This window comes from Branchiostoma lanceolatum, chromosome 18 (assembly GCF_035083965.1).
Source record: "Branchiostoma lanceolatum isolate klBraLanc5 chromosome 18, klBraLanc5.hap2, whole genome shotgun sequence".
NCBI classification, from domain to species: domain Eukaryota; kingdom Metazoa; phylum Chordata; class Leptocardii; order Amphioxiformes; family Branchiostomatidae; genus Branchiostoma; species Branchiostoma lanceolatum.
Window position 1 is genome coordinate 12,425,242 of NC_089739.1, and position 13,650 is coordinate 12,438,891.

General features: G+C 38.6%; 1 protein-coding gene across 2 annotated transcripts in view; it reads right to left on the reverse strand.

Annotated features, from left to right (window-relative positions):
• Nucleotides 1–13,650, reverse strand: part of LOC136424166 (gamma-2-syntrophin-like) — a 101,618-nt gene extending 87,968 nt beyond the window's left edge. The window contains exon 1 of one of the 2 annotated variants that reach the window (XM_066412670.1): nt 13,341–13,650. In XM_066412670.1, coding sequence (XP_066268767.1) covers nt 13,341–13,373 — 33 coding nt within the window. In that variant the 5' untranslated portion in view covers nt 13,374–13,650. The remainder of the gene's footprint in view (nt 1–13,340) is intronic. The other variant, XM_066412669.1, reaches the window with a different exon arrangement.

Consider the following 13,650-nt stretch of genomic DNA (forward strand, 5'->3'; position numbering starts at 1 on the left):
ACTCATTTACTGTAAAATGCTTCATTCTCTCTCAAGTGCTTCTACTTGAACTTAAAAGTTCCTTGGGGGAAAACACTTGGAAGTGGAACGACAGGTGGTCACATTTAACTCATTTTCCACTTGCTCGCATTAGACTGTTCCAAGGACTGGGGTGAATTGATTTTGGCAATTTTGCAGTGGCAATGAATGAGTAGGGTTTTCTCATACATCTGTATCTCATTTTCCTAGATAAAATCTGCAAATAAGATATATATATATATATATATATATATATATATATATATATATATATATATATATATATATATATATATATATATATATATATATATATATATATATATATATATAACCTTTTTCAACAAATTAAGCACAGTCTGCAAGGAGTAACTTTATACGGTTTGAATGGGTAGGATCCTATTACTGTATTAGGATGCTTTTCAAGGGAAAATACTGTAAACAGGCAAATTGTTTGCAGTTCTTCACAAAATATTTTTTTGAGAACTCTGCATTTTGTATCTACTGTATGTCTTTTTGTTTATCTCTCATACTAATATATATATAATTTTGTGAAGAACTGCAAACAATTTGCCTGTTTACAGTATTTTCCCTTGAAAAGCATCCTAATACAGTAATAGGATCCTACCCATTCAAACCGTATAAAGTTACTCCTTGCAGACTGCGCTTAATTTGTTGAAAAAGGTTTGGCAAGTGTTAACACATGTTACCATGTATATATCCTCATTAACACTGAGGCATGCTGTTCAGCAGACCTTCCTGTTACACTTAGCTTATACCAGCACTGTTTTAACCCTTTAGAGAAAACATTACTGTACCACCAGGCATAATTAAGTCCAGATCACAGCAAGGAAAACATGATAAAAATCTCTACAGGCGCTCTTGACACTTGACCTGTGCAGTTAATGTATACAGATCAAATGCATTTCAGGCATATCTCCCATTTCTAGAAACCTGGTTTAATGTTTGGCTTGTGTGTATGGAGTAAAGTAAGTAAGTTTAAATAGCTTAAGTAAATATGGGTTGGTTAAAGGTCTATGTTAAATTCAGGACATTTTACAACGGCTACGTACATGTATTACATTAAATTCGAACGGTCAGTTTACTCTTTACATTGAACTCTGGCTACGAATTATCTATAATTAAAATGGCTGATTACGCTCAACGAGAAAAAGGATGTGGAGGCCACCATAAATGTGTACAGTGTTTCACAGCAATTCTAGATGACTCAGATCTTCACAAATCAAAAAATATATCAAAACCGAATGTTCTGCTGCAGTACCTTAAAGATTTGGTAGGGGGCCCAAAATCTAGTCATTTTGAGGTCTCGTCAAGACCTATCCAAATCCCGATCAAGACAATCCTTCCAGGCATTCTTGAACATGTTCACACCAACACACAGACACACACACACACAGACACACGGGGTATGTCTAAACACCTCACCCGACCTCATCCGACCTCACCCGACCTCATCCGAGTCTAAAATGCGGTGTATACGGGGCAGGGACATTATTTGACGTTCTGGAAACGTTAAATATGCAATTATAAATGCAAAACAAGCAGCAAACTTGAAGTATTTACCAGTTTTTATAGGTAATGGGAGGTCAAGACGGCCGACGCAATGAATACACACTACGTGCGTGTATTCGAGGCTGAAAAACAATTTGTGTACAGTTGTTGTGTACAGATACTGTGTACAGTTATTGTGTACAGTTACTATGAGTGGTTTGTGATGAAAATGTAATTAGTACCCACCGTCTTATCGTCCTGTCGGACAAAAATAAATAAAAAAGGTATGAAGAACTTCCCCATGTAGACCCCAACAGTGGCATGATCCAATATGGCGGCCAGAAATCTTCCATCTTGGAAACGAGCGGAGTAACTTATAAAAACTGATAAATACTTAGAGTTTGCTGCTTATTTTGCATTCATAATTGCATATTCAACGTATCCAGAACGTCAAATAATGTCCATACCCCGTATACACTGCATTTTAGACTCGGATGAGGTCGGGTGAGGTCGGATGAGGTCGGGTGAGGTGTTTAGGCATACCGACACACACACACAGACACACGCACCTAAAAACATAACCTTCATGGCAAATTTAACTAGAGCCATAAAACATAAGAGACATTTTAAAATTCTTTACTTTAGTGTCCTTGACCACACATGTCTGGTTTTCTGTAAGAAAAGTAAAGAAGACAGCCACAGTAGGAAACATGGCGGTCCCTCTAAAGAGCCAGGTATTTCCTGTAGGGGTCAGATGTCAATGGACACCAGAGGAGAGGGGGGAAGTTTACAGAGGTGGTCACGCCAAGCCAAACTGGCATGGGGATCACGGAAGAGTCAACAAACACGTCATGCTACAACATGAAGGCCCAGGGGAGCTGAAAAACAGGCCACAGCTCCACAGTCTAGGTCTGCTAATAGCTTTGCTGAAGTTTAATGGTTCCTGTCTCTGTTGCATACCCAGTAAACCGCATTATGGCGTTACACACACCAGGTTTGTACTGAAGAGTACAAGCTGCATAGCTTGACAGATTTATTTGATCCACTCACACCGGGAAGGACCCTTACTCTTTTCGATAGGAATGGTGGATGGATGGATGGATGGATGGATGGATGGATGGATGGATGGATGGATGGATGGATGGATGGATGGATGGATGGATGGTTGGATGGACAAGCTATATCGAATTCGTGCCTTTATTTTACTTTGAGTGCTTGTTCGGCCATGATATGGCCGCTTTTGGACAAGTTTGTTGTCGAATGCAAATCTAATTTGTACACTTTTGGGAAATATCAATCCCAAGCAAAAAGATCCCAATATAAATTTGATGACATAAAAGTTTAAAAGAGAGAGAAAAAGAAACCCTGCACCAAACCATCCTTTACTACAAAGAAAACAAATTTTTCTTTAAAATCTTTATATACATTGTCTATAGCTAAACCAAGAATAGATGTGGGATAAACTTTGTTGTAAACAATATAATATATAATATCATCTGATTCAGTCTTTCTACTTTTTATTGCCAAGATATAACTCACAACATCAGACAATTACACAGTTCTCACCCTTATCTACTTCTAGTTTTGGTCCCAGAATTTGGGACACCATCTTTGACATTTAGGGAGTCGTCTATTTTACAAGGCAGCTGGAGTTGTTGATAACAGAGAATATATGACACGGCAATTAATGTTATTGCCAGCTACAATCTGATTATCAAGGTGAAAAATTATGCAATCTCCTCATAATCAATCTCAATAAAATACCGACAGGTGACGGTTATATTGGCATAATGAAACTGATATTATTCGGAGAGGAGGGAAAATACGACTCAAAAAGGCACAGAAGGCAAATAATGGAATTGAACTTCTGATGACCTTAGTTATTGTCTGTACTGTTAGAATATAAGATAAACTGTGCACCATTTTGTAACAGTTCAAGGATATGTGTATGTGTATACCACAACTTTGGGTGCTATTCAATTCCAATATACGGTCTTGAAATACTGGGTGCGTACTACATAATTTTAATAATGCACTTTTGTGCGCCCAAAATGGTAGCTGTGAAAAAAAAAGGTAAAGCAGGCATCCTCAATTGAGGTGAAGCATGATGCTTTTTCAAGTAGCTAGTGGTAGTGCAATGCGGCTTCGCCACGACTCGCGTTTTTTGCCAAGCACACCGGGTCACCCCTACTCTTCTCGATAAGCGTGTTGGGTTCTTTTACATGCAGAGGTTTGACGCCCTAAAGCTCCCTCATACACGGGGCCGCCGTCTTTACGTCCCCATCCGATAGGACGATGCGCATCTTTTCCAGTCATGTCCAGGCCCGGGCGCAAACTCGGGCCGCTGGCTCCACGGAATTTGAACCAGATGTGGTGAGAGGCAGAGTGCGCAGACCTCTACACTGTGCACCTGGACTTAAAGACGGCAGCTCCGTGTATGAGGGCTTCTGCACATAAAAGAACCCAACACACTTATCAAGAAGAGTAGGGGTGACCCGGTGTGCTTGGCCAAAGTACTCGAGCCGTAGCAAAGCCACATTGCACCACTAACTAAAGAAAAAGCGTCATAGTTCATCCTCAGTCTGAGGTTCGACCACTTTAGTTTTACCCCTACTTAGCCTTCTACTTTATCTAATCTAAACTGTATCTATCACCTAAATTTTTAGGTAAGGTGCAATAATGCACCAGTCCTGCTCCCAAAAATTACTTTCAAGCCCTGTATTAGTAACTATTACATGTTCCCATTAGGGCCAAGGCTATATTTTGATATGAAAAATCTTCAGACTAAATCAAGAGACATAAAAGTACATTACAACCAGATGGCGCCAGCATTGCCACATAAAAAATTTACGTCAAAATCTTCCTCATCTCTCCTACATACATATAACTAGAGTAGCGCGTGTATGACATGACCTTACTCCAAGTTCAAATGAATACCAGTTGTTGTGATTACCGTTGGCATTGAAATTATTTCTGACTTTGACATACACTATGATACAGTCTATAATTAGTTCAAGTAAAACTATGTAGATGCATACATTCATGATATTCCTGTTAATCAACATTATGGTATTTAATATGAAACCAAGACAAATTTGACGACAGTGAGCTACTTGTTAGAAATGATTAACAACAAATTTACTTATTTATTAGTAGATACTGTAAGTTTATTTACTTTCACGATAGTTTTATTTCACGGTGGTAGGGAAAAGGAGATTTTGGCAGTGTTTTAAATTTGTACTAATACAATGGGAATGCATATTTGCAGTGAATTTGCAGTAGATAGGTACTTGTAACAGTAAAAAACGCGAAAATAAAACCACAGCAAAAGTTTAAAGATTACCAACTATACACTGAAAAAACATTGCTTTAGTTTTGAATCCTATGCACAAATATATTAGCCAGACATGGGCAGCCATATAGCTCCAGTTTGTAGTTCTAGCTTTCAACACTTCAACGTTTTGTTATGGTTTGGTGGTGGGATATTTTGATCTATGGTTGTTTGCACAAGTTTGCATGTGATCTGTGATCAAAGAGGGTTCCTTCCATGGGTCTGCTAAAGTGTTCACCGGTTAGTACCTGTTGTTGAAATGCCTACTTGAGGGTCAAGTAGCACAGATGGGTCCTTTCCAACCACCTTAGCATTGACACAGACCATCGCACTTGAGCTTCAAACACCTGTCCCCTAAACAAACATCAAACAACACAAAACCCCTGGGAAAATTCCAGTGCTCTTTGGAATTCCCCCGGCACAATTCCCACTGGTTTGCTTACATGTCATTCCTGCTACTTTGCAGGTCTAACTACATGTTGAAGTATATAAGACAGACGGAATTTGGGAGTAGACTAAATGGCTTCTGGTTAATGTTTTTTCCTTGTCATACTGTCATATTGTGATACTTTTTTAAGATTGCAGTCCTTGAAACTGTGTGTATATCTGTCTCTACACATGTATATAGCTGGTATAACCACCCTTCTGTGTAACACACCAGCTTTGCAGGCATGCGGCGCGGCAGCAGCTGGTTGTATTACACTGAACGACCTGTCACACCTAACCTTTGCAACACACATCTAAACTGTAAGCATTGTTTTAAAGCTATCTGATAAGGATGTTCCTACAGTACAGTACTTGGTGGCAACGAGTTCTCCTCTACACTAGTTCTAGGGGAAAATGTGAACACCTCAATTCATGGGTTTATAACTCTGTCTTGTGTATTATTCCGAGTCATCACTTGGGAGAAGATGGGAAAAATGATGGATCCGTTAGGAAACTCTATAAGATGAGGAACATATCAACGATACCATCCTCGCTCTGCAACGCGAAGCCATCAGGGTCACGGAAAATGGCAGAACAACCATTTATTCCGCTAGTATCTCCCGCGAAACTGATGAAACCGTAAATGCGTTCGGCACCCAAATGTGGCGGAATCTCCGTGCAAGATGAATGGATGGCTTTTCTGCTCGGCGTGCGCTGATAAATGGGGAAGAAAAGCGAACGGAACAGAAACCATTCTGGGAGGAGATGATAGCTGAGATTTATGCGCACATACGGCGTAGTGGCCCTCTGGAGCATCCTAAAACCGCACGCTTTTACGATAGAACCTGACGCTAGGTAGGAAGATTTGGAAATATTGCCATACGATGACTATAAATCTAACTTATTTCCAAAAGAATATTCATAGAAGTATTCCGCAGCCAAGACAGAAGAGAGATATAATTGCACAAATCTTACGTTTTTCCAAACAAAAAGGATTTCTTTTTGATTCAATACTATTCTGCTGTGTGTCAAATTTAATTCGTTATAATCAAATGTCTAGACTTAAGTAAAGAGGCTTGATGTGACTAGATTACAAATTTTAACCTAGTCTTCATGAGCTCAAACTGATCTTAGATTTTCATCATTTTGAGACATGTAACTTAAGAAGAAAAACCAAGGAGGTAACTCGGTGTCAAAAATACTACAGGCTTCAAAAAACTTTCTTATAAACAGTACTATATTACCTCTTTTGTGACTGAAGCAAAAGTTGGCCATTAAACTTAACATTCTGGTCTTGAACTAGCTGTTATACTGTAATAAGCAGGCAGAGGTCAAAAAACGTACTTTAAAATAGGAGATTGGAAATGAATTGTCCACAACAATTACTGTCAGCACTCCCCATCGATCCTACGCCATGATACACCGCTCTGCAAGTAAAGTAGTTACACTTACAGATTGCAGGGCTCAAAATGTTGCACTTTCGTACACCCAAAATTGAAGCTACATGTATGCACCTAATTTTTCACAGTGCACCGGTGCACCTAGATATTTGTACTGTGTAGGGTACAAACGTAAAGATATTCAAAGAAAAATAATAAAAACCTCCAAGCAAATATTACTTATTTAGATTTTGAAGTTAACAATTTTTCAAAGATCGAAAGTGTGTGGGCAGGTTTTGCTGACATACTTTACATAAATGTTGTGCACCTAAATAAATTTCTGTGCACCTAAATTTTTACGTTAGGTGCACCAGCACACCAAAATGTAGATATAAATTCTGTACCACAGAAAAATTATAATAAGAAGAAAATTTATATCTATCTAGGTTTCATGAGTGTGAGAAAAAAACAACTTGGTCAGAGAAAGATATTCTAAGAAAAAATTAACGTCCTCACTGACTTTTTCTTATTCTTGCACATAGAATATATAGTTTTCTTTGTAAAAGATAACTTTTCTTCAACATAGAAAAACAAGAATGCCATTTCTTGTATTGAATGTATTCCAAGAATGAATTTTCAGCCCTGGAAGGCATCAACTTTTAGACCGTACCACACCACGCAATGATGGGAACATCGATTACACGAGTGAGTGACAAAAACACAGAGTACTTGGCAAAAATTCAAAGTGGTTTCTAGCTAGCAAAACCCCTCTTGCTATCTGGAAGATGATATATTGAGAGGTGTGTGGGCAGGCGGAAATTGGATGTCTGTGGTCGAACAGTTACAGTGTAACGTTTAATAGCCGCTGTGTGGCCACAGGGAACCATGCTAGTTACGAGTTACACTTCGGTAACTACGTAGTTCTAATGATAATCTCTTCTGCAAGGCAATTCTATACCCTAGGGCCAGTTCAACAAAAATGGTAAATGTTCAGTTTCTCTGATTTTTTCTTCGAAAATGAAATGGTAGAAATGCAAGTTCTATTTCGGTAACTACTAGTACAAGTTCTAATCTCTTCTGCAAAACTGGACAATTCACTACACTAAGGCCAGTCCAAAAGTAACTCAAAATGTTTCGTTTCTTGGATTTTTTTGTTAAAAATGAAATGGTAGAAATGCATGTTCGACTTCACTAAGTATTGCAAAACAGGACAATTCTTTACACTAGGGCCAGTCCAAAAGTAACTCAAAATGTTTAGCTTCTTGGATTTTTTTGTTGAAAATGAAATGGTAGATTACAAACGACTAAAAAAAAACTGGATGCTATAGTAGAAAAAGGCTGTTGAGGCTGAAAAACTTACTGTAGATTCATTAATTTTCATGGGGACTTAATTTGACACAAGGGTCAAGGGGAAAGGAGTTTTCGCAGTGTATTAAGTTCCTTATTGAAACAAATATTTAATACAGTAGTATTGCAAATTTGGAAACACATATTTGCCGTGTCATACATGTGTACGTTTGTGATTTCAGACGAGGGCAATGCCAAAATCGCGGAAATAAACCCCCACAAACATTTCAAAATTTACAGTATCTACTTCATTTAAAGGTTAAAATATGTCCATCAAAAAAGAATAATGAAAATCTATCCAAAGCTCATATTTCTGTTCCCATATCCAATATGAAGGAATAGGAAATACAGTGTTCTATTTAGACATCAGACCAGAACTACAGGTGAGGGTAATAAATGCAGGGTTTTGTTTAATTTTGGGTTTACCTTATTCAGGTCATCTGAGGCTAATGCAAGCATTCCTGCCTGGCCACCCATGGGTCACTAGGAAGTATGCATACCTCAAACAGCACATCAATTCCACTATACATGCCCTACTCTCCAAGCAGATGTTCGGCTCCAGCTCTTTCTTCACGCGTTTAAGGCGTTTTTGTCAGGTTTTCTATTTTGTCCTGTTTTCCTTATGTCCAAACGGATGAAGAAAACGGGACAAAATAGAAAGCCAGACAAAAATGCCTAACATATGTCAAAAACCAACCGGAGACGATGTTAACCTCTGCTTGGAGTTGGAGAGTTATACATGCCCTTCCATTGTTAGTAGGTCACCGTGGAATGACTTGAACAAACTCTTCAATCTATCGACTTCAACCACTTGATGGCAAATAGCAACCGCACAAATCTACTGCTGAATGACAAAAATGCAATTTCCTACAATTCATGAACCTATAATTTTCATAAGATGGATTCTTGTACATGTAAGTACAAGTAAGCATGATTTTTTTTCTTGCAAAGAAGAGAGTTCTTTGTAAAATGACTGTTATGGTAACTAAAGACATTCAAAATCTATGTGGTCAAGATATATATACTGTGAATACTACATGTTGAAGCAACCATCTCGACGCACTATGTAGAACAGAGCTCTCTACAAAAAAATGCGAACATGATGGTGCCTGTTCAATGTAAATCAATGGAAGACAAAGCAGGGTAGGACAAACTTAGTTTATGTTGACAGGTCACAGCAAAAACGTGAGCATAAAACCAATGCAAAAAATGTCACAATTTACAGTACACTGTAAAATTGTATGGCTTCTACCACCCACTTGGTAGAGCGGGCAAGTTAAGCATCCAAAGTTGACAGTACATCCAATTAGCTAAAGCTAACAACGAAACTAGATAAGCAGGGTAAAGTCTTGGCCCCCTAGGCAGAACTGCAAGATAACAAAAATGAAGTGGGGGCAAGTAGCTGACTTTGAGTGTCAATTATCAAAGGCCTGCTTAACTTGAAGTTCTAGAAAAAACAAAATGGGAAACAGGTCTTAAGTTGCATAATTAGCATACCATCACTTTGGTCTTCATCAAAGTTCCTACAGTTCAAAAATCATTAAAATCCATTCATCTCTTCTCAACTTATCCTGTTTTAAAGTCTGCAACTGCAGTTCAAAAGAAAGCTGCTAGGGAGCCCAGACTTATGTCCCTTCTCCCCGAGCTCAAGAGCTATCTACCACCCAAACATTGTGACCATAGCTTGCATAGAACACCGGAAGTTCTGCTGCAGTACCAAGAAAGTTGCCAGGTGGACCAAAGTCTAATCATTTCTTTGCCAGGACAGGACCTGACTACATACCAAGTTTCATGACAATCCATTCATAGCTTCTTGAGTTTATATACTGCTAGATGTCAGGGCCCTAGATTGTATGTAGAATTCCCAAGGTATCTCATTTGTGGAGAAACTACAAACAATGTTCCTAAAGGGGTGGCAGGGGTCAGCACTAGGGGGCCGAACACACGGCCAATCATTTAACTTTAGCTATACTCCACCATACTCTACATCGATTCCAACTGCATTTAAGGTAATTGTATTACTATTACTGAAAGTAGAGCAAAAAAATTTTAAGGCTACATGTGGGTCAATCCATTAGAAAATGCCGTTCATAATTAGGCAAAACTACTGTGAAATCAAATTATTGTAGCAGGGAATTAATTCTGCAGTAGAAGGGGAGAGGAGGTTTTGACTGTATTTTAAGTTTCTGAATGAAACAATTCTGTACTACAGTACAGTCAGCACTAGACAAAGTACAGTATAGGAAATACATACTGTATTTGCGTTGTCCTGAATTTGGAGTACAGAGATCAGTATTAAAAAATAAATAAATAAAACCACTGCAAACATTTCCAGAATTACAGTAGAAGACAAAAATTATACTGAATAATCTGAGAAAATACAATTTTGTCAGTTTCATTTTTCAGCAGAAGTAGTTTGGAATGAAAACTCTTCAAAATAGGAAAGTCTATTATTCAATCGAAAGTTTATTGCAAATTCTGGCCCGTAGCTAATTGCAAGTACATGTAACATTGGCAGACAACAATGAGTAACAGTATAGCATGTGACTTCTCTAACTACATGTACTGACACTAAATTCGACTTATTGGGTTCGGCTTCTTTTTCCAAGACAGTGGAAGACGACTGATCCCACTTAAGTTGGTCATGACAATTTGTCACTAGCTTTTAACATCCCCCGCCTCTATAAAAAACACATACATGTACACGAACTCAGCAATTTTCTTAGAACTGCCCTGAAAAAACATACTGCATCTTGTTAACCCACTAAGATTGAGTACAAAAGCTATATTTTCTGACATGTAATTCTAGCCAGGAAGTCTGGATCCAATTCCACAACAAGATGTTATCAAAGAGAGCAGGACCCTTCCAGCAAAATATTTCAAAGCCCTTTTCCCTGATTTCCATTAAATTCTGGCTGAAATACTGTAAATGCATTTAAGTTTGCATGGTTTTTATTTCGCGAAAATAGAGTGTTCGCAGTCGTTTTAAGTTTGCTGCAGCGCTATAGTGACATACTGCTACAGTATTGGACAAAAATGTTAGCGGTGGTTTTAAGTTCGCGGTGAAACGGTCGCCACGAAAACCGCGAACATAAAACCACCGCGAACATTTCTGCATTTACAGTATCTTGCAACAGCATTGAATTCCATAGCCTGGCTACCATCCTCATAAGGTCCTGGCTACCATCCTCATAAGGTCAACAATAATTCTAGCCTGGATGCCAGACCCCCAATCTCTTTAATATCTATCTATCTATCATATTTCTATGAATCTACCTCAGGGAGGCCTGTTGTAGAATTTCATTGGCAAATGTTGGGCCTAGAGCCGAATACTTGGTCTGTGTTAGCCCTTGAAACAGTCTGGCATCCAGGCTACAACAACTCTAAATCTAATTGTTATAACACTAACAGTTGGAAGCACAGTTTGTATAACCTAACCAGAAAAGTACTCGGGCTATTTCAAACACAAATACTATATCTCTCTGAAGGCTGGTGAAAAATCTCCAACTGAATCAGCACACTCAAGATAGATCGAAAATAGACAGAGCCCAGCCTGGCAGAATTCAATAAATCCAATTTAGGTAATTGCGGCTCTCCCATACAGCTATCAACTCACTACTATCTATCCATTACTCTCGCCATGCCTCAACACACCTGCTAGGTACACTCTACATTTATTTAAATCAATTCTCAATGAAGGGTGCTCCATTTTTTCTTGCTATATGGCCCCCGTCGGTCAATATTGACATGGTAAAATCCTAATTCACATCAGCCCTACGGCATCTGCTATGGCCTTTTCTAGATGAATGTTCAAAGTCTTTCACTCAATATTGAGTTGAAAGAGTATACTTTGATGAAAATTTACCAAACTGTAAGTGTAATATCGTGTGTAACTTAATCATAGTATGTTTTATCAGCTATAGGCTTTTGATGTTTTTCCCTTTTTGTGTTTGAGCCAGCTGTGTCTACCTTTACTGAAGAAAAATCATTGATCAAGAAAACATAAAAGGCTGGCCTGAAGGTACTTGTATGTAGATTTCACCATCAGAGCTACCTATGTCCATTGCTTTTCCTTGAAACCTGACTATAATAGAAAATAGCGCAAAGTCCGTATGTAGCATATGAGGTACATCGCTATATTTTTTTGCTTGGACAGTACTTTGCAAATCATCAACAAGTAAAATGGAGAAGTCTTTAAACAATACCTGTTATTTCTTCTGATTTCAACAAACGTGCGTTTTGATTAAGGTTGACCTATTTCACAAAGCTTTGTGGATTAACCCCTCTTTAGAGTCTAGCATTTCTACCTATCAAGATTTGCTTTCAAGCACAAAATAAGGAAACCAGAAATCAAAGCAAATACTAAAACTTATGTCTAGCATAGAAATACAGGTTATCACAAAAATTGTCTTTACTAAAGACAGCAAAATAGCAAAAAAAGGATCTCATTGTCTTGAAAAGTATGGTGTTTGTAATTGAATACCTGTGATTTTAAAGTCGTTAAGAATGTTTATAATATAAACACATTGTAAGAATAACTGCAAATCAGTCAACTTTATTAGATTTTGTACTACTACTTGGCTCAAGCAGTAAAATTAGAAAACTTAAGACACAACCCACAAAAATATAGTAAAAATTAGCAATGTTTACAGTAGAGCAGTTGTTGTTTAGTGGGCGTGGCCAAACATGACAGGTGCATACAAATTTTGGGGAGGGGGGCGATTCAGTCTATAAAAAGAAAAGAAAAAACAGAAACACCGGCGTCTCAAAGGTGACAAGAAGTAAACATCCTTGAAGTATCAAAACAATCCTGTCAGCGGCTAAGTCAAGACGTTTGCCAGGCACAAGGTCTTGGATAAGTCCTACTGACAACTTCTTAAAAACCGGCGATAAAACAAAAGTGCTGTCAAAAAGTCGCACGTATACACAGATAGCTACATCTTAAACTTTCCTCAGGATTTTATATAAAAGAGGTGGAGGATGATAAAAGGGAGCTTCTAATCCTTTTTCTGTTGCTCAAGATGTAGGGAAGGAGGTCAAAGAGTTGACAGATGGGTCTATAGGGACGGTGGTCCACAACAATCAAGAACGATTCAACAAGGCGGCCCACCACCGTAACATCCCGATTACAGCCACATCAAAAAGCCGCTCGCTTTCTGCAAAAACATTTACCTCAGAAAATCCACCTTTTCCCCCAGAATATCAATGATTTTGAGTTCCTTAGCTAAAGAAGTTCTTGAAGAACGCAATCCTTGTGTTATCTGTGAGATAAAGTGGACCGTTATCTCTAGAAACCGACTCTACAATTATCACAATGAGTAACTCACCACTTCCACGTTCTGTGGAGTTTCTCCCGCCATGTTTTATCAGACGACACTTTGGAGAGAAATCTTTCCTCAGTATTAAATCCCGCGGGAAACTCTTCACAGCTCACAGCCGTCTGTACAACATGTTTTTCTTCCTCGCCGAGTAAATCCTGAGGAGAATGATTCCCGTGAGGAGTAAGTTTGTGGAGCTAGCGCGGTTTGTTTGGAGAGCGGGCGGCTGCTAGCGGTACTACGCCCGTGTGTGATTCACGCTTTGGAGCGGCGGTAGGGTCAGGAGCAGGGACGTGCCACTTCACTACGGGGGTGGGTA